The 22,314-nt window shown below is 42.7% G+C and overlaps 1 protein-coding gene across 15 annotated transcripts in view; it reads left to right on the forward strand.

The window, feature by feature from the left end:
- Window positions 1-22,314, forward strand: part of nrxn3b (neurexin 3b) — a 442,510-nt gene that overhangs the window by 98,705 nt on the left and 321,491 nt on the right. For 10 of the 15 annotated variants that reach the window (XM_067417365.1, XM_067417366.1, XM_067417360.1 and 7 more), the window contains 3 exons: window positions 698-999; window positions 4,491-4,514; window positions 5,727-5,888. In XM_067417365.1, coding sequence (XP_067273466.1) covers window positions 698-999; window positions 4,491-4,514; window positions 5,727-5,888 — 488 coding nt within the window. The remainder of the gene's footprint in view (window positions 1-697; window positions 1,000-4,490; window positions 4,515-5,726; window positions 5,889-22,314) is intronic. The other 5 variants (XM_067417364.1, XM_067417363.1, XM_067417359.1 and 2 more) reach the window with 1 other exon arrangement.

Consider the following 22,314-nt stretch of genomic DNA (forward strand, 5'->3'; position numbering starts at 1 on the left):
GGAGCTGACAGTGAGTTCTGATACATCCTTTGGCAAGCTGAAATTCTAGGGGAAGAGAACAGTTAGCATGAAAGAAACAAGCCCTCGCAGATTTATGAAGACATTCGCCATTGTTCTTCCTTTACTGCAGGGTAATTTGCAAATAGCAATGTCACACTTCAAATGTTGGATACGGAAATAAGCTTCCTCTGCCAAGAGGCATAGGACTCAAATCATGAAAAAGCACTTGAGGCTCCTATCAGCAGGACATTTGGAGATAGAATGTAAGGAAAACTTCCAGAACGTTGTCTCTTAAAAGGTTATATCAAACACATCAAACACAAGATGTGAGGTGAAAGCGAAGGGTCTTTGGTAGGATTCGCCAACGTGAATACATGGTCTGCTGCTTCACCTTAGCGCTCTGACAAAGCTCCCACAATCCCACTTTGTCTGACTCTACCTTAGAAAGTCACTTCACGGAAATCTTGGTTTTAAACCTGACAGAACGTTCTCAGAATGACCATTTGTATTGTTTATTGTTACTGTAATCATTACTGTTGACTATGACACATTTTATGTCATTTAGTTATTTTAGTATTTTTTTTTTTCTTTCCTGAATGACTAATCTAATACTGTTCCTCCTCCTGAAAAGATACATTTTACAGATGTTCCCAATCAACATTGAAAACAAACGTACATTTCTTTGTCTTGTTTTCAGCACGCGAGGAGAATGTGGCGACTTTCCGGGGTTCAGAATACTTCTGCTATGACTTGTCTCAGAATCCCATCCAAAGTAGCAGTGATGAGATCACTCTGTCCTTCAAAACTTGGCAACGCAATGGTCTCATCCTCCACACGGGCAAGTCGGCTGACTACGTTAACCTAGCGCTGAAGGACGGTGCCGTTTCCTTGGTCATCAACCTGGGCTCAGGGGCCTTCGAGGCTATCGTTGAGCCTGTCAATGGAAAGTTCAATGACAACGCCTGGCATGACATCAAAGTGACACGCAACCTGAGACAGGTAATCACGAGACGACGGCCGCTCTTGAGACTATTCACAGCTAGCTGGAGAACTAGTTCATGTTTTAGCTCAAATGTATTTATGTTGCATTTGTTTTAAAATCAGATAATCCTTGAACTGTCACTATTTAATTAAAACTGCATTTAGTTCCTTTGTAATTTTTCTTACTTGTTTTTCTTATAATAGAAGGGTGTTCTTATTTTCTTCCTTTTTTCAAATCTTGAAGTCTTTTATCTCTGTTACTTGATGTGGTTTAACACTTAAAAGGCTTCAGAAAACTCAAAGCTTGACTTCAAATCCTTTCAGTCTATACTCTGAAGCGCTACAAGTGTCAGCAAACCTTCAAAGTTTTAGCTTAGATATCACCTTGAAACTCTTTAGACAGTGGCCGTCAGTTATTTTCAATACATTTACATATGGTAGGCAGGTACAAATGGCTTTGCAGTGAATCTTAAATACATTTCTTCACTCAAGAGACCATGGGCCTCATTTATAAAGATGCACCTAATCATTTTAAATGTGAACATACAGTAATTTCAATTTTAAATCATGTTTCCATAAAATATATTTCCAAAACAGAGCTTTTAGTTTTAGTTTAGTTTCATCCAGCCGGTTTGGACACAATGTAATACATGCTCATTCTTTTTATACTATTCCCTACTGCAAAATGTTTGTTGTAATATTACTCAAAAATCATTCTCCTGCTTGCTCTTAAAATGTTTGAGCAGAATCAGAGCTGTGCATGCATTACAACGTGACCTTCTCATTCCAACGATCCAGTATACTGGACAGATTTATTGTCGATGTTCTTGCCAAATGACTACAGTCATGTTGACAACAATGTCTATGTTTTTACACAACCAGTAGTTCATATTGTTTCGCCATTTGAGGAAATTGTTTTGCTCATCTTACAAATAAATTTAGAAATGCCACTTAGGGAGTAACATTTTATACTATGCATTGCGTGTGGACATTATGGGCTCTATCAGTCACCCGACGCAATGTGACACCAGGCAAGGGTAATAATTATGGTGTTAAATGTGCAAATAATAGTACCTGAATAAATGTGTTAACATTTTATATTTGTAATAATTAAACATCGTTAGGTAAGTTCCATTTTAAAAATAAATATCCTTTCTCATTTGGAATTTGGAATTGAATCGGATAGTAGATAAATGAGGTCCCTAATGTTCTTTTTTACATTAAGCCTTTGACAAGTTAGCATCAGTAAGAGTGTTTGTATCTGCTGGCCAGCTATATGTTTATGGATTCGTTGCGAGTCTTCAGTGAGATCATGCTTGATTTGTTTGGCTGACCTTAAACTTCACTGGCAGGTGAGGCAGATTTATTTGGAGTGAAAATATGATGAGGGCTTGACAAGTAAGTGCTTTTTTCATGTCACTACTTTGTTCAGACGGGTAAAAAATATAGAACAACCCTCATGGGAAGTTTTCAGACTAGTGTATGAGCTGACAGACTGAAGGACCCCCCCCCCCCCCCTCTCTCTCTCTCTCTCTCTCTCTCTCTCTCTCTCTCTCTCTCTCTCTCTGTCTCTCTGTACTACTATATTCATGGGCGTTGCTGTTTTAAAAACTTGTGGGGACAGTTGAAAGAAGGTGCACAGACATTATGGTTTTAATGTCATAATGGTGCACCCTGAGGTTATGAATGTTATTTAGATTATATACAAATAGTTTAATAATGCATGTTACCATTTTAAAAAAAGTTTATGTTTAATAGTTAATGTTATGGATACTCTTACACTAAACTTTTAGATAAGGGCCAGTGAATACATTTACTTAAAAAGGTTTTCATATTGGTATTCATAAAAAAAGAACTGTTTTCACTGTTAAAAAACTATTTTGTAAATTACATTTGTAAATTAATAAAAAATGGGGGTGGGGGTGGGGGGGTATGTAACTACCTATTTCACAAAGCAAAATAGACAAAGAGAAAATTAAATATTAACAATAGTATTATTATTAGAAACAATAATAACACATCCCAATAACTCATTTGTTCTCGTAACAGAGATTTGAGGGAGCACATAAACATTTTCTCTACTTCAGCTACATTGTCCGCCCAATTTGTCTAGAATGTATGGTTAGAAGGGGGAAAAAAAAGACTTGTAAATCGACTTGTCACTGGTGACATTCTAAAGGGGTGTTTTCATCAGACAGATTCTTGGAGATGCATTTTCAAAAGTTAAACTATTTTTTACTTGACATACCAACTGTAACAATCATTCTGTAATGCTCAATAACCCCATGACGCAACGGCATGCAAGACTGAAGGTGTAGAGAGGATTTTGTCATGCTAAACCTATAACAGCTAAAGGAGAGCACATCACCAGCATGCCAATTAAAGCACTGCCACAACAATCTAATCAACAATCTACCTAACTAATTGTCTAGTCCAGGGATGGGCAACTTTGGTCCTGGAGGGCTACTGTCCTGCAGAGTTTAGCTCCAAGCTTTATCAGACACACAAGAACAAGCTAATTAATGTCTTCAGGATTACTTAAACCAGGCTTAGACTGTAGGAGTTTTTAAATCTTAATCAACTGTGAAATCTGGTTGCATTACATGCAGAAGGAGAATCTTCACAGATTTTCTTCTTTTTTTCAAATCTTAAACCTGTACACAATACAAGATTGGAAAATTGAAGCAGGCACATCAGACTACAAGATATTGTGATGCCAGATTTAGCACCTCACAAAATAGATACTGTTGCAGCAACTTACTGTAGACGTTTAGCCTGACGTTGTCATACTCAATTCAGAATCGAAGGTATGATTATTATTAGTTTTTTATTCTCCAAAAACAGCTAGATTGTCTTGTCATTGTAGTTCAAATTTACATATATGAGTAATGATTTGAAGCGTATGATGTTTATGTTTTATACAATTTACAGAATCAGCAGAAAGCTGTAGAAATCTGCATTGTAAATTTTTATGCTTGTCAGTGCATGTGAAACTACATATAAAGTTGTTTTTATTATGATTTCACAATAGGCAAGAATAAACCTGGTGTACTCCATGATTCTTGTTTATTCCGACAATTGGCCTGAAACTCCTATTTTCTGAGCCTAGGTTAATGCTATAGTCAGGTGAATTTGAGCTAAGCTCTTCAGGACAGCAGCACTCTAGGACCGATGTTGTCTATCCCTGGTCTAGTCAGTTTTTTTTGACAACTAGTCATATAGTCAACCATGTCCCCACTGTAAATAACACCTATGCTCTCATTATACTCCTCCTCTTTTCTCTCTTTCCCTTTCCAGTTTCTCACATCTTGTGAAGAGACAGTTTTTGAGACTAACAATATTCATTCATGGGATCATTTGTTATTACTAACCTGTTTCTAACAAAACTAATGTACTAACCCCCTGAATCTTCATCATTAAGTTCTTTCTCTTTTAATTTCGTCCATTTATTAACAACCGTTTTGTTCACTATTGTTTTGATTTCCTTTCTTCCCCCTTCTTCCTGAAAGCACTCAGGCATTGGACACGCTATGGTAAACAAACTACATTGTCTGGTAGATATCATTCTTATTGTCCTTTTTTTGGTTTGCCGTGTGTCCCTCTCCCTTTCTTTCTTTTACTTTGAGTTTCATTCTAGACACTCTTTTCAAAAAATGAGGAAATGGGTTTGTATTACCAGGACTTTTCACATTCCCCCTCTCTACCCCCTCTCAAACTTCCCTCCCTTCTTTTACAGTTTTTTTTTTCTTTATTTATCAGGCTGGCTTTTACGTCCTCACGTTAACGTTACGTAGAGATTCACATCCTCACTGGGACTCTCACAGGAACTAGTAAAGTGTTTTTTTCTCCTCACACCAAGCCTCCACATTTTTTGCGAGGACTGTCGGCAATAACTGACAGAGGATTTCCAAGAATGTCCACAAGGGAAATTTTCACATTGCAGAGCCTCCCAAAACTAAACAAACACACAAGAGAAACCTAATAACTTTGGGAACTCTGGCAGTTGAAACCTCCACACCACTCATGGCATGTCCTCATCTCCACCATCTCATTCAGCCTCATAAATCACCACAACTAACACTACATTCAATTTATCACTCCGCTTCCACCCAATCCCCCTGCGTGTGTATTCTGCATGTTGTTTTATGTGCCGTGTGTCTTATTGCATGGCCTTCCTGCTTCTTTTTTTTACTGATTGTCTGTTGTGGCTTTGCTCCTCCCCTTTCCACTGAATCCCTGTATCATTTCTCTTTCTCATGTTTATTCAGTATGATCTCTTGATAAAGGATAAAACATTTGATTTTCCCAGTGGTTAATGCCTTCCTTTAATGCATGCATTTTTCAGTTTTGGTATGTCTGAATGTCTGTTTATGTGTATGATTGAACATGTGATATAAAGTAGTTTACCTCCCCAAAAGTAAAACAAGTACAAATAATTTGTCCTTGGTTTTAACATTTACTAACCCTAATTAGTAATATTCCTAACCAGATAAGAATTCATTTTCTTAACCCATCAAAGATGAAGAAAATATTCATCAGCAATATTTTCTTTACCTGTCCCGTGAACCTTTACTAAACAATCACCAATAAAGCTTAACCAGACCAATGGACCAGAGTGTTAGCAGTAAGCAGCCCATAATGAGGGCAAACCCGAACAAGATAGACCATAACATCGCTCAGGTTAAAAGAACATCATCAAATGAGTTTCTAATTTGTTGTCTTTCTATATTGTCATCGTTTAACAGGTTACTATATCAGTGGATGGTATACTGACCACCACAGGATATACTCAGGAGGATTACACTATGCTGGGCTCAGATGATTTCTTCTATGTGGGGGGAAGCCCAAGCACTGCCGACCTGCCTGGATCTCCTGTCAGCAATAATTTCATGGGCTGCCTGAAAGAGGTGGGTCCAATAAGATGTGCATAATTGTGAGTGAATGCATGAACGAACACACGCACACTGTATACATGATAAAATAAAATAAACCTTTAGGGATGTTATTGCCTTTAACTTGATGCAGAGGCGCTACAAAGTTTTTTGTCTAAAAAGCCATGCTTACATTTTTTTTAAATTTCATTGCATTAGATAAGAAAATATCAAACATGGCATATGCACACAAATGCTTTAGCAGAACTAACCTCTCTTTTCTAGTAACTTTTATATTTGTTTTTAAAGGGTTAATTCACCCAAAAAATTAAAATGTGGTCATTGATTAATCACATGTTATATGATGAAAATATTTAATTTAGGCTTTTATTCAAAGTTGATATATATATATATATATATATATATATATATATATATATATATATATATATATATATATATATATATATATATATATATATATATATATATTAAATATTATTGATCAGCGCTCAACTGAACCTACTTAACATGTGATAATAAACCTCATTGGGTCTTGCAGAAGCTCAAACGTGCAGTGTAACAAAAATGAACCTCATTGGTTTCTCGCACGTAAAAGCGAACATGCTTGAGCTTCCATTTACTACAACTGATCTGTGCGTTGATGAATGTTTATTTGTGAATAAAAGCATACATTATATCTGATCATGATATAAAGCGACCGAGTCTCTTCAGAAAACTTGGACTAAACCGCTCAATTCATATATGGATTAGTTTTACAGTCTCTTTGTTGACTTTTTAAAGTGTCAAAGTGGTAGTTGCAGAGCTGTCAATGGAGAATACAGAAAACCACATGTACTGTAGTTGGTTTGTAATATATAAACATATTAAAGGGGTCATATAATGCTATTTTAAAAGTGCATTATTTTGTTTATTGGGTGTAATAGAATAGGTTAAATGCTTTAATGTTAAAAACAAACAAAAAAACATTGTTTTGTGAAAACAGTGGCTGTTTTCATTCACTTTCATTCACTGACTTTTGCCATTGGCACCATCATTGGATGTAATTATAAAACAGAGACTGTAGAACCCACTGTAGTCATTAGGGCCAAATAGCAAATAGCTGTTCAGTAAACATCCTTCCTCTTTTATAGGGACATTCACGGCTGCTTTCACAGAGTTTACCACCTCCAAAAGTAGATTCCACTAGGAGTTGCCAGCACATGTATGCACAGACACACACAAACAGACACTCTCAGTACCCGACACACACGGGTGGTCTATAATAACCATCATAATGAAAGGTCACCTTGTCTCTGCTGTTTAATCTGCCACTGGTTTCTCCTCTGCTTGCTCTCTCTTTATCCCCAGTCCAGCTATTAATATCAGTTGCGTAGCTGCTGATGCCCGTGTGCCTGTTCCTGCCACATTCTGAGACACAGTCTGTGCCAACAGTGATGAAAGACTTGCAGAGTTAGAATTACCCAAGGAGTACTAAAAAGGGCAGGCACTTTATTTCAGTTAAAGCTAGGGCGAGTGTAGCAAAGTGTCCTCTGAGATAGAAATCGTCCCTCATATGCACGCTCCATTTTATGTCAGTGATGATAAAGGGTCTATACTTTTTGCCAGAATGTCATGTGTGTATAGTATTGAATCTTATTTGTTTAGTAAACATGTTGATTTCTGCTAGGATCTTAATAGTATCATACACTTGCTTGTACCGGATTAGACACCCCTTTGCCTTCAGAACTGCGTTAATTGTTGATGGCATGGATTCAACAAAGAGTGGTAGTGTGGCAGAGTGGCCAAGGTACAAGGAACAAGGGAGCTCGGTGTACCCATAAGGCCAAAGGTCTCTGGTGTAGCAGAGGTTGAAAGCCGGCAGATCGATGAGCCAAGGTGGAGTGACGGAATCAGTTGCTGGAGGCAAATCCAGGGGTTGCACTTTCTTTGTAGAAGCTGGCCACTGCAAACCCAAAGCTTATCCACACAGAAGTGTGTGTGACTGAAAGGAATCAGCGATGAGAGGGCTGAAGAACTTGCTGGGTGTTGATGAGAGAGAGGCTGAGCATATACGGTGATGACTGAGGCTTTATGCAGGGCAGGACTAGCACTGAGGATGAAAACAGAGGCAAAGCATGTTATAAAGCTCCCCAATGGGGCAAAGCTAATGGAAGTTAGTTCCATTTCTTTTCTGCCTGGGTCTGATATTCTGTAATATATTTAGTCCAAAGATGACGAAGGTAGTTCTAAATTGCAGTTCAGTTTATTAAAAAAAAACAGCAAATAGGATAAAACAAGTGAGCAAACACAATGCAGGAGTGTGAAGTGTGATACATGAACAATACCGGACAAAGAAGAAAACACAGGATAAGGACAACATAACAAACTGGTGTAATAATTAAATGAGTTTTCATGACAACTGGTGATTGGCAGGAAAACAACGAACAAAGGAAAACCAGGAAACTGATGAATGCAAACTAAAAGTCCATGAAAACGAAACAAAACGCACAGATTGTGACACCGACACTGTTGTGTTTGCATTATAAACATGTAGACGTTCGGCATTGTTCTTTCTGGTTCTAATAACTTTCTGCACAGGTCTGCTGATTTTCTTAATGAAGTTGTTTATATTGAATGAACAATATAATTTCAAGAACCACCTACCAATCATAACATAACAGAGGTTTACAGTCTTATGCATGACTTTTGTATTCAGTCTGGTCAATGTTGCATCTTATTCTGGATTAATTAGAATTTCGTGAAAGTGACTTTTCAGTTAATTTTGGTTTTAAATGTTTTTGTTGTTGTAGTTGTTGCTTAACATAGCTAATGCATAATACAAATAATAAAAAGCTAATAGCTTATAATAATAAAAAAAAAGCATCTGACTTAAGTCATATTGCGGGGTGTTTTTTTTTTCAGGAACCATATAGATTGTTGAAGAGAGATGTGCGAAAAAAGGTGTTGACAAAATTATATCGTATAGGTCAGGGGTTTTCAAAACCATTCCTGGAGCCTCCCCAGCACTGCACATTTTGGATATCTCCCTTATTGGACACACCCAGCTCAGCTCATGGAGTACTAAACTAATCAGCTGATGAGTTAATACAGCTGTGTTAAATAAGACACTAATAAGGGAGACATCCAAAATGTGCAGTGCTGGGGAGGCTCCAGGAATGATTTGAAAACCCCTGGTATAGGTAAAGAAAAAAAAAAGTGTGTACTGACATTAAAGGAGAATTCATATCTATAGACAAGAATAGAGACTTCTATGTCCTCTTCTAGTGTCCTCTTCTAGTGACTTCTAGTGTCCTCAGTGCCAGGGTTGGGATGAAGCGAGGACTCGGGTGCAGTGCAATGGACTTTTATTTACATTTTTAAACAAATACTACCATGAAGTGGAAACCAGGACAGACTTGACTTGAAACTGCACACTCACACTACAAGACAGGATGCAAAAGAACGAGAGACTGCTTATTCCGTGCAGTGACACCATTAGACAAACACACAGATCATGAATGTCTGAATCCTGACACAAAACCAAAACCAAACTAGACTGGATCCAAAGACCACGCTCCGCAAACAAAACATCTCTTATCGAGATGCAAGGCTCGAACCCACTCTTACACAGAGACAAGATAATACAGAAGGGATCTGTCATAAAACCAAGAACTACTAGACCAAAGTGACATAACCCTGACACTTACACTGTGTCTACACTGAATGCGACTGTTGACGTGTTGCGCCGCAACAGCTAGAAGCTGTCTACACTAGACGCGACAAAGCAACCATTGCAAATCCATTTGTCCTTCCTATGAGAAGTATTGTGAGTGCTTTGTCATAAATAGAACGAGGCATCAGTTTGCTGTTGTGGATTTGTTGTGTTATGCTGCATCCAGTGTAGACAACATCTCTGATTATAATGGTTTATATTTTCTTTTGTCAAGTCGTTTTGCGGCACTTGCGTTGGGTTTGGACACAATGTTAGGGGTGGGTAATATTGACATGGGTCATTAAGCAACCATGAGAACTTTCAATGAACTTCCTAACAATTTTCTTAGTGAAACATTTTTACACTAAAACAATTTAGTACATTTTAAAGTAGTGAAAACAATTACATACACCATTTGAACTGAGTAAATGGAAGTAAAAAAAAATTAAGTAGATCTGAGTAACTGCATTTGTTACATTTATAAATAAAATTGAGTAGAAAAAACATTTAAAAACAAAATGTATTAATAAAAATAACTGTTTTTATTTATAAGTAATATTAAATTTTATTGTTTAACTTTAATATTAACTTTAATTTCCTCTAAACCTTTGTAAAATACTCCACATAACCACACTTATACATAACATTGTCCATGAGTAACATTACAGCAATAGAGCATATTGGACCTACTGTTTTGACATGTATACAATACTGGATACTAAAAAAATAAATGGATTTTAAGTACAGTAATTATTTTATAGATCAAATAAATCGCACAGACCTAAATTTCACATAGGAAATTTACCAATTCTGCGATGCTGAGACGGAGGAACTGTCCTGGAGATGGAAGAGAATTCAAACAGCCCACGCTCACTCAACCGTCGAGTTGTCATCACATCGGGGGTGTAAAGATGGGGGGGGGGGTGTAGAGTGCAATTTTTTTTACATTTAGTACATTTATTCAATTTATTCAGTGCGTAATAAATATGAATAATCTAGTAATATTTGTGTTTCTTGAACAGATCGATTTAATTCTCCATTCTCAAATATTTTGATAAAAAATTCACAAATATCTTAAGTATATTTCAAATAAATAATTGGTTATTCAAATGCTAAATTATTTTAGTGGGAAAAAAAAACTTAAATATAACGGCATTTTTGACAAAATTAACTGTTTGTTCCCTTTCGGGGAACTCGAGCTGCGTCGAAACGCTGTGAGAATGCCTCTGCGTTAATGCGTCGTGACACGCGTGTAGACCCATTCCATCGGAAGATCAATCGATCGTCGGTGTGATGACGTCATCGACCGGAAGCTATAAAGCGTCCGTGAAAACAAACGGGAACTAGCTTCTGTGCCTTCAGCAAGCGATCTGTGTGAACCTGTCTGTCTATTTGGTGTTTTTGTCTGTCTATTTAGAAGATTTTTCCACCCTTTTGTTAAATATATTCTATATTAACAAAAAAAGAGAAAATAAATAGATTGAAAATGGCGAGTGATAGCAGTCAGTTCAAGAGGTGTGTTCATCCCTGCCCACGCTACATCACGGGTGGGGATACACACGCTCTTTGTGTTGCCTGCTTGGGAGCGCAGCATGCCCAGGCAGCCCTCGAGGGGGCTGCATGTGAGCACTGTGAAAGGCTACCGCTGAGAACGCTGCGCTCCCGCCGGGCACTCTTCGAGGAGGGTGCCTCGGCTCGTGTTCCCCGCGGCTCTGGTCCCGCTGCTGCCGAGGCAGAGCGGAGGCTGCAGTCGTGGGGTTCACAATTGGACGTTGCAGAGGGGTTAGAGACGGGCGCTGCCTTATCTCTGCCCTCACCTGCACCGTCCAGCGGCTCTTCTCGGGGCTTGGAAGCATGCATTGCGGTTTCTTCCCCCCCGAGAGAGTCGCCGGTGCTCCAACTATCCAGCTCTGATGAGGTGGACGTTGAGAGCATCGTGACTGAAGATTCGCCACTTCAGTCTCCTGCGAGTGAGGAGCTCGTTGAGGTTTTGATGCGAGCAGTGGCCAGATTAAACATCGACTGGCCCACTGAAAGATCAGAGGCAGGAAGAAAGCGTACTAGTAAACTAGATGAGAGATTCCTGCCTTCTCGCGCTTCAGAACCTCAGCGCCAGGGCCTGCTGTTCTTCCATGATTTGCACACCGAGGTGGCAAGATCATGGAAGAGACCAGCATCATATCGAGTATTCAGCCCGCAGACTTCGGTCTACAGTAACATCGCCGGGCTGAAACAATATGGTTATGGGGCGATGCTAAAGGTAGAAGAGGCGCTTGCGAGCCATCTCTCGCCTTCCTCGGCATCGTCCCTGAAGGCCCCGACTTTGCCCACCAGACCATTAAAAACAACGTCGGTCAGGCTGCCGCATGCCTGCATACAATGGCAATAATGCAGGCGTATCAGGCTGACCTGCTCAGGGACTTAGATGGACGTGATGAGGTGGGGGGAGAAATAATTAATGAGTTAAGAACCTCAGCAGATCTCGCTCTCTGGGCCACCAAGGAGACGGCCAGATGTGTGGGCCGCTCTATGGCAGCCACGGAGAGGCATTTATGGCTCAACCCCACCGAGATAAAGGAGAGGGAGAAAAGCTTCCTGCTGGACGCGCCGCTGTCTCCTGGCGGCCTCTTCGGTGACGCAGTACACACTGTCACAGAGAGGTTCCAGGAGTCAAAGAAACAAGCTGTGGTTTCTCCCTCTCCGGGTCCAGGTCCCTGGGGCTGCTGCTGACAAGCAGCCCAAGCTGAGTACGAGCTCCGCTAACAGGGCACAGAAAAAACAGAGCGTCGCCACCCAAACTCCCCCTGAGCGCAGGGGCGAGGGGCGGCGCTCTCAGGCGAGGCCTTCGAGGGGCAGGGCTGATCTGAAGACAGTCCTGATCGCCAAGAAGGCCTCGTCTAAGCGTTCCTGACGCCAGAAGCGTCAGGACGCTGAGGGTGGTTCCCCCCATAGGGAAACGGTGTTTACCCCTGCTAAGGGTACCCGTTTCCCTGCGGCGCCCTCTGGGGGCCGCGCTGCCAACCCCGCCGCAACGCCGGGGCGCAGTCTCCGGTGGTCCGCGCCCCCCTCGGGGGGCTCCCGAGCAGTCAAGTCAGTTGTTCCCTGCCGGTCCGCCGCTTCAGGGCGCTGTGCTTGCTGTTCAAAGTACACCAGAGGCCAGCCTTCGAGAGGCTGGCTTCCTTAGTAGATTTTCTAGACGAGTGGAAACGTCTGTCGAATATATCTCGTTGGGTCCTGCAGATAATCGAAAGGGGGTACGCCATTCAATTCAAAAGGCGGCCACCTCCCTTCAGCGGTGTCCTACCCACAGAGGTGGGCCCGGAGCAGGCTCGGGTAATGGCACAGGAAGTAGAGACACTCCTGCGAAAGGGGGCTATAGAGAGGGTTCCTCCTCCCGGCAGGGAGTCTGGGTTTTACAGCCGTTACTTTATCGTGCCAAAGAAGGATGGGGGCTTACGCCCGATATTAGATCTACGTCTATTAAATCGCTCATTGGCCAAGCTCAAGTTCAAGATGCTCACACTCAGACAGATTGTATCGCAGAACAAATCGGAGGATTGGTTTTCCACCATAGACCTCAAAGATGCGTATTTTCATGTCAGGGTCCCGTGTTGGGGGCTCATGTTCGTCGCGTAACGCTAACGACAGACGCCTCTCTCACGGGCTGAGGTGCGACCATGAGTGGCCGTCCATCCCAGGGTCTATGGCAGAAACACCAGCGGCACTGGCACATAAATCGGCTAGAGATGCTCGCTGTGTTTCTTGCATTGAAACAGTTTCTGCCCGACCTCAGGGGCCATCATGTATTAGTCAGGACAGACAACACATCGGTGGTCGCCTACATAAATCATCAGGGGGGTCTGAGGTCCCGTCCTTTGTAAAAATTGGCACGTCAGATCTTCCTGTGGGCCCAGGGGAAACTGCTATCCATCAGAGCAGTCTATATCCCAGGGGTCCTAAATCAGGAAGCGGACATCCTGTCGAGGCAGGGGCCGAGGCCCGGGGAATGGAGACTCCACCCCGAGGTGGTGGAGCTCCTATGGCAAAAGTATGGAAAAGCAGAGATAGACCTGTTTGCTTCGGCAGAGAATTCTCACTGTCCCCAGTGGTTCTCTCTGTCACATCCAGCCCCGCTGGGGTTGGATGCCATGGTACAGGAGTGGCCGAGGCTGCCCCTGTACGCCTTTCCCCCGATTGTCCTGCTTCCAGGAGTTCTGGAGAGGGTACGCCGGAACGGGGTCCAGGTACTTCTAGTGGCTCCGTTCTGGCCGACCAGAATATGGTTTTCGGACCTGATATCTCTGCTGGAAGGCTCTCCTATGGAGATTCCGAACAGGAGGGATCTGCTCTCTCAGGCAGGCGGGAGATTCCTGCACCCACGCCCAGAGTTGTGGAAACTGATAGAGGAGGGTCTCTCGGCCGAGGTCATAGAGACCATCCTTCACTCCAGATCTCCGTCCACGAGGAAGCTGTACGCTTTGAAATGGAAACTTTTCTCAGCATGGTGCAGAGAACGCCAGTGGGACCCAGTTAACTGCCCGGTTGGTACAGTGCTGGAGTTTCTGCAGGCAAGGTTCTCGGCAGGGTTGACCCCCTCCACAATAAAGGTGTACGTGGCGGCCCTGGCTGCCTTCCACGTCCCTTTGGGTGGAGTGTCTTTGGGAAGACACTCTCTAATTACACGTTTCCTCCGTGGTACCTTAAGGTTGAAGCCGGTTATGCACTCGAGGGTCCCGACATGGGACTTGGCCATTGTTTTGCGGGGCTTATCTGAGCCTCCGTTTGAACCCTTAGAGGAGGTTTCAGAGAAGTTCCTCACCCTAAAGACCATCTTCCTTTTGGCCATTTCCTCTCTAAAGAGAATAGGAGATATTCAGTCCCTGTCAGTAGGGCCCTCATGCCTAGAGTTTGAGCCTGGTATGGTAAAGGCTTTTCTGCATCCCAGACCAGGTTACATCCCCAAGGTTCCTACGAGCCCACGGGGCCCTATCACTCTACAAGCCGTCTGTCCTCCTCCTTTTTTGACGCCAGACCAGGAAAGATTAAATCTGCTGTGCCCTATCAGGCATATGTCCACAGAGCTGCCCTGTGGAGAAAGACCAATCAACTGTTCGTCTGTTTCGGAACCCAGAAAAAGGGGGCTCCAGTATCTAAGCAGAGAATGAGCAAGTGGGTGGTCGAGGCCATCTCACTTGCTTATGAGGTGGTCGGGCAGCTGTCTCCACTGGCTGTCCGGGCGCACTCTACCAGGGGTATGGCTGCTTCTAAAGCATTTTTGTCAGGGTCTTCCCTCCAAGACATCTGTAATGCGGCAGGCTGGTCGTCGCCGCTGACTCCCGGCGTGCCCGTGATCACTTACTTCAGGCTTTATCAGAAGCTAGTTCCTGTTTGTTTTCATGGACGCTTTATAGCTTCCGGTCGATGACGTCATCACGCCGACGATCGATCGATCTTCCGATGGAATGGTTCTACACGCGCTTCACGACGGATTAATGCAGAGGCGTTCTCACAGCGTTTCGACGCAGCGTCTCGTTCCCTCAGGGAACTAGAGTTACATACGTAACCGAGACAATTTTTAGTCAATTATTTTGGTATGTTCATCTCCAAACGTCAAATACATATTTAGATATTTTATTAAGTTAATAAAGTTAATGTTTACTGTGATATTTACTAAGCCACTGAATTATTTTTAGATTGTTTAACACCCATAACAACCACACAAATTAAGATTACATAAAAAAACAGCACCAGAATTCAAGACAAAAAAAAAAAAAAAAATGTAATCTCTCCCTCCTGGTACACACAGGGAAAACATTTTATGATGATATTCATATTTTCTTGGCTTATTGTTTGTTATCTTGTTGTTTCTGCCCTGAGCAAGATGCACTTTGTGTGGTCATGTGGCTAGGTGTTCATGTGACAGCAGACAGTGGAGAACAGGGAGTGATGATTATTGGCTCTGGGGCAGCCGCATTGGATTGTGTTACACATTGTTGTGTGTACATTTGACAGCAGGAAATTAACAATCTCTACCAAATATGATATTTGTTCTTGTGCAGATAATTTTAGATTTTCTCTGGAGGCGATGGCATTGTTTTCTGCACCTTACAATACATATTGGAAATTCAATCTTCAGTTCTCTACATTCAGAAAATAAATTCTGTTTGCTATTGCTACCCATATGGAAATATAATATATGTGCATATATGAAATATCAATATATGCAATATGTGCTCATATAAAGTAAAAACATATATAAAACCGATAAGAAATTGGAATTACATATATTGACATACATGTATCCCATATATTATATGTTTATGCATGTATAATACATATTTGACATATATCTCGCATGTATAAAATATCCTAATATGATCACAGAGAGTAAAACCATAATGCACATATATGCACAGCTATGAAATGTATCAGAAATTATAACAATTCCATATATTGACATATAACTTTATTTTATACATTATTATGTTTAAATTATATATGAAAAATTACTGTCACTGACATGTCACTGACAAATGTCAAAGATTCTTAGTATAGATTAGAATAATATATGATAGTATAGATTACATGACATTTTAAATAAAAATATTTTGTTAAAATGTTAAAAAATAAACAAACGAAACACAAACAAACTCCATCATGCTGATAGCAGCCCGCTTGAAATAAAGAAAATGGTTCTTACACTGATGTTTGTGTTTTTTTCCATTTATTATCCTTGTTTAACTCCACAGTACACCTTATTCAACTCCATAACACCATAAGAGCTACAACAAACTAACACAATAATATCAGTCTTTGTAAAGAATTCACATAAATGAAAATAAAAAATTGACTATAAAAATAAGACTACAACATCAATGATAAATTACTTAAAGTTAATTAAGATTTTAAAAAAAATCCGCATAAAAATAAATATGGCATATATAAATGAATAAATATACGTAACTGTCACAGCGCATTATCTGAATGAACTCAACAAACCAAGAGTAAAACCTTATCCAAGTAAATAACCCTGGGAAAATGTATATGTAATATACATGTTCATAATGTTTGTCTCATATTCTTTATATATTATATTAACCCTAACCTGCCTACATTCCTTGGTATGATTAAGGGGTGTACAGTATGGCCATACAGGATTAGGCATTATTTGCTTTATAAGTATAAGTAATATTAAACAGACAATATCCTAATATGCATGCTAATAAGCTACTAGTTATTAAAGGTGTCATGAACTGGCTTTTTTTTTCATTCAACAAAATTCATAACTAATAAGTAATAGGCTGTTTTGTACACTGGTTTTGAAGCTGTCTTCTGAACGCTGGGTTTTGCACTGGAGGCTTGGAAGTAAATGCCCACGGCTACGATTGGACAAAATTGGCATATTTAATGAGCTTCAGCTCCCCTGTCATAGCTATGCCCCAGTGTCAGTTCACATGAGGGAGAGATTATTTTGAAAGCAGCAACTGGAAAGATTCTCTCGACCACAGGGCTCATAAACATCTTTATCAAGCAAACAATGATTTATTTCTCATCCACCCGCGATTGATTGGAATATTATTTCTGTGTTACATGGCCTGCACGATCGTGTGAAGTGTGAACAACGCACACACACACACATACACGTGCTCAACCAGATCAAGAAAGAATTTCTGCCGACAGGTGTACGTTTTGGTACACACCCCAAACACAGCCGGAATACTATTACTACATATAAAAATGGTGTTTTACTCACAGAAGTTTGTTGCACAATTCCTGTCGGATCCAATATAGAAGGAACATTGTGTCTGCAAATCCAGCACTGGAAGCTTGTTTACAAATGATTCCGCAGTGAAATGAAGCGGTTGTGAACACACGTACGGTCTTCCCCGTGTGAGCTGGAACTTCATTGAAAATAAATAAAGTATCACACATTCCTAATATAATGTTACAAAGGAAGCTTATGCTGCGACTGTGTTCTTCCACAATATCTTGCTATCTTCTTCCACAATGTTATTGCTGCTGGCTAGTGATCCGAACAGCTCCATGACTCGGTGGGCGGGGCTAATTAGACGTTCTGAAGAGGTGTGTTCTGTCGCGCGATGATGTAAGGATGAAGCACAAGATCATTTTCTGGGCCTGTGTCTATAAAAGCTTTGCTTTGACTAAAAAGGACGTTCCCTTTCAGTCGTCTAGACCGACGAATTGGGGTCTGACCTCAGAGACCTATCCACTTCAAGTGTATAAAAACGAGCCAATCGGAGATTGGCATGTGATCCGCACATTCCACGCTCCGCCCCGCAGCGCGGGTATAAATAGGAAGTGAAATGGCAGATCAATGCTTTCTACTTCGGAGCCGAATAGTACTATTGCTGTTTCCACGAAGAATGTGTAAATTGAGTCTCGTGAGAGAAGGAGAACTGCCAGTGCGGGTGAAACGGTGCTTCAGCAAGTGATCGACAGTTGCAATTGTTTGCATTCACAAAAGAGCTTTTTGTTGGTTCGCTGGGCGTTTTCCCAAACTTGAGTGTCACACACAGGCTTGCACTGTGGACTGTGTGCTGACCGCGGTCATCTCCCTGAGTGCTTCAGCACATCTAAAAGAGCAGTTTTCCATCCTAAAAGAGCAACACGGTTTGACCCTGCGTCTTTTTCAAGATGTCATTCAAACCGTGTGATTCTGGGTGCGGTCGCTTCTCTTCCCCGCTTGACGGTCACGTTCGTTGTCTCACGTGTTTGGGCGTTCAGCCCGCTAAGGCTGAATTCGTGAATGAGTCATGTTCCCACTGCGGGAACATGACCATCGCAGTGTTGAGGTCCAGACACCAATACCTCAAAGCAGGTGGAGCATCCTCGTTCATCCCCCGGTCTAGCGGTCCTTCTGCGCCTAAGCAGAGGGCTGCTACTCTGGCTGATGACTTGGGTGGGGACCTGAGGGTGACGGTTAGGGCTAACCCGACGTGTCAGATGGCTCCTTGGGTCATCTCTTACCTCACTATGGAGCTGGATTCGGTCAGCCAGACTGCGCGCCTCACGGAGTAGTGAGTCAGGTCGGTGTTGAACTGCTTGAATATGTTCAAAGGCAGGACAGCGGTCTCACTGAAACTTTTTCAGAGGCTCCTGGGGCATATGGAATCTGTAGCCGCAGTGACGCCGCTGGGATTGCTTCATATGAGACCGCTCCAACACTGGCTTCATGGCCGAGTCCCGAGGTGGGCATGGAAGAGCGGCCAGTACCGGGTCCCAGTGACTCCGTACTGCCGCCAAACTTTCAGTCCTTGGTCAGACACAACGTTTCTCCGGGCTGGGGTGCCCTTAGAACAAGTTTCCAGGCATGCTGTGCTATTCACGGATGCCTCTACCACGGGCTGGGGGGCCACGTACAACAGGCATGCAGTTGCGGGGCTGTGGACAGAACCACAATTGCATTGGCATATCAATTGCCTCGAGTTGCTAGCAGTACATTTGGCACTGCGGCACCTCAAGGGGTTGCTATGTGGCAAACATGTACTGGTCCGTACGAACAGCATGGCGGCCGTTGCGTACATCAACCGTCAGGGTGGTCTACGCTCCCGTCGCATGTTCCAACTCGCCCGCCACCTGCTCCTGTGGAGTCAGAAGCAGCTGAGGTCACTTCGGGCTATTCATGTCCCAGGTGCGCTCAACCAGACAGCTGACGAGCTCTCTCGGCAGCCAGCACCTTCGGGAGAGTGGCGACTCCACCCCCAGGCAGTCCAGTTCGGAGCCGCACAGGTAGACCTGTTTGCCTCTCCGGACTCGACCCATTGCCAGTGGTACTATTCCCTGACCGGGGGTACCCTTGGCACAGATGCACTGATGCACAGCTGGCCCCAGGGCCTAAGCAAGTATGCGTTTTCCCCAGTGAGCCTTCTTGCACAGACTTTGTGCAAAGTCAGGGAGGACAAGGAGCAGGTCTTGTTAGTTGCGCCTTACTGGCCCAACCGTACCTGGTTCCCAGAACTTACGCCCGTTTCACACATACCTCAGTCTGCAGTGCATGTGCGGTGCGTGTTGCATTGCGTGTGCGTTGCAGGAGCCCCACACCCTGTAGTGCTTTCACATATGCTGCGTTTGCAGTCCGCAACTGATCCGCTGTTGCATACCACAAACACAGCATTTATTCATTATTTTTTATTTAAAATCCAAAAGTTTTTACTGAACATGCCTCGTCAGAATTCCAATTCTCTTTGTTTACTCTTTAATAGAAGTCAGATTACGTAGCCTACTAGGCCTACATTTAAACAACATTTTATTAAATTCATTCATTCATATTTATATAGTTTTAATTTAGCTCACACAAGTGGCAAAACATTTAAACATAGGTTATAGCCTTAAATCACAAACATTTTAAATTAGAAACTTACAATAGTCTATTCAAAAACAGCCGACTCTCGTCTTTTCTTTTGTTTTTAAACCCTTTTAAAAGAAATCCTGCAGGTCAAAAAGAACTTTGCTTTTCACCTCCAAGAAAGTACGAGTGCTATCCATTATGGCACATTTTTTTTACCTAAATTCCAGGTAAGGTGTCATTTTGTTGCTTTACTTGAGAAAAAAAGCCATGTGTTGACTTTGAAACAAGAGTATATTTTAAATGAGATGCATCTGTGGTGAAATTACTAGATTTTTGCGTCAGTACATGTTTATTTTAATGCGAACAATGTTCTGTCACTTTAATGCAACAACGCAAGTGCAGCAAAAAATAGACTCGGTACGAAAACGATCCGTGCACTGCTGCAGACGCAACGCACCTGGAACGGACTGACGGACCCCATCCACATGCAGTGTGAAAGCTGTCATCCGTTAACATGGGTACTGAAAAAAATAAACACCGCACACGCACTGCAGATGGAGTATGTGTGAAACGGGCGTTACACTCCTCGCGACAGCCCCACCTTGGCCCATTCCCCTGAGGAAGGACCTTCTTTCTCAGGGACGGGGCACCCTATGGCACCCGCGTCCAGACATATGAAATATTCATGTCTGGTCCCTGGACGGGACACGGAGGTTCTAGATGGACTACCACAAGCAGTCGTAGATACAACCTCTTCAGCTAGAGCCCCCTCTACGAGGCGCCTCTATGCTCTGAAGTGGAGCCTGTTCGTTGAGTGGTGTTCTTCCCGCCGGGAAGACCCCAGAAAGTGTTCGATTGGTGTCGTGCTTTCCTTCTTGCTAGATGGGTTGGAACGAAGGCTGTCTCCCCCCCCCCCCCAAAGTGTACGTCGCCGTAATAGCGGCGTACTACGATGCAGTCGAAGGTAAGTCTGTAGGGAAGCACGACCTAATCGTCGGGTTCCTCAGAGGTGCGAGGAGACTAAATCCTCCTCGCCCAACCTCGATACCCTCTTGGGACTTAGCTCTAGTGCTCAGAGCACTTTAGAGCCCTCCCTTCGAGCCTTTGGAGTCAATTGAGCTTAAAATTTTGTCAATGAAGACAGTGCTCCTGACTGCATTGGCCTCTATCGAGAGGGTAGGGGACCTGCATTCACTTTCGGTCAGTGAATCGTGCCTAGAATTCGGGCCTGGTAACTCTCACGTTATACGGAGACCTCGGCCCGGATACGTGTCCAAGGTTCCCACCACTCCCTTCCGGCATCAGGTGGTGAACCTGCAAGCGCTGCCTTCGGAAGAGGCAGACCCAGCCCTGGCTTTCCTGTGTCCGGTCCGCGCTCTTCGCGCTTACATTGACCGGACCCAAAGCTTTCGGACCTCAGAGCAACTCTTTGTCTGTTACGGAGGCCAGCAGAAGGGAAAGGCTGTCTCCAAGCAGAGGTTAGCCCACTAGATAGTGGATGCTATAGTCTTGGCTTACCAGTCCCAAGACGTGCCTTGACCGTTCGGGTTGCGAGCTCACTCCATTAGGAGTGTAGCATCCTCCTGGGTGCTGGCTCAAGGGGCTTCGCTGACAGACATTTGTAGAGCTGCGGGCTGGGTGACAGCGTTCAGTAGTCACTCTGAGTGGGTCTCACAGAAACAGCAGTGACTGACCTCCCTGCTTGGAGCCCTGACTTCCATACCATACTAGACGGTTCAGTGCGCTCAAGCAGGATGCTGGAAGGGCCAGCATCCTGGCGTTTTCCAGAGGGATCCCAATTCGTCTGTCTAGTTCATACATACTTCGAACATGACCGACTGAAAGGGAACGTCTCGGTTACGTATGTAATGTAATGTAATTTGGCTCCTCAGCAGAAAAAAGCATTGATCTGCCATTCCACTTCCTATTTATACACGCGCTGCGGTGCGGAGCGTGGAATGTGCAGATCACATGCCAATCTCCGATTGGCTCGTTTTTATACACTCGAAGTGGATAGGTCTCTGAGGTCAGATCCCAATTCGTCGGTCTAGTTCCGACCTACGTCTCCGTTCCCTTCTTCAGGGAACAAGGGTTACATATGTAACCGAGATGTTTTTAGCTCTGAAACATACAGGATAATCTTATATTATCATGACCTTTTATTTATCAAAAGCTCAAGGGAAAGTTGATTTCTCAATTCATCACCACTATAAAAAAAAGGTGACTTGACTAAAAATATGTCATTCTCTGTGTAAATGAATGGGGGGAAACCCCTTATAGGGATAGACTGAAAAAATGGAACTGCTGTCTTCAGTCACTCATACTCGTTCATTCCAAAGGTGTATGCGAAAAACAAAAGGAGATATTTTGAAGAATGTTGGTAACCAGACCAGGTTTCCATTGACTTCCATTGTAATTTTTGTTTTATTGGAATATTT

This window comes from Pseudorasbora parva, chromosome 15 (assembly GCF_024679245.1).
Source record: "Pseudorasbora parva isolate DD20220531a chromosome 15, ASM2467924v1, whole genome shotgun sequence".
NCBI classification, from domain to species: domain Eukaryota; kingdom Metazoa; phylum Chordata; class Actinopteri; order Cypriniformes; family Gobionidae; genus Pseudorasbora; species Pseudorasbora parva.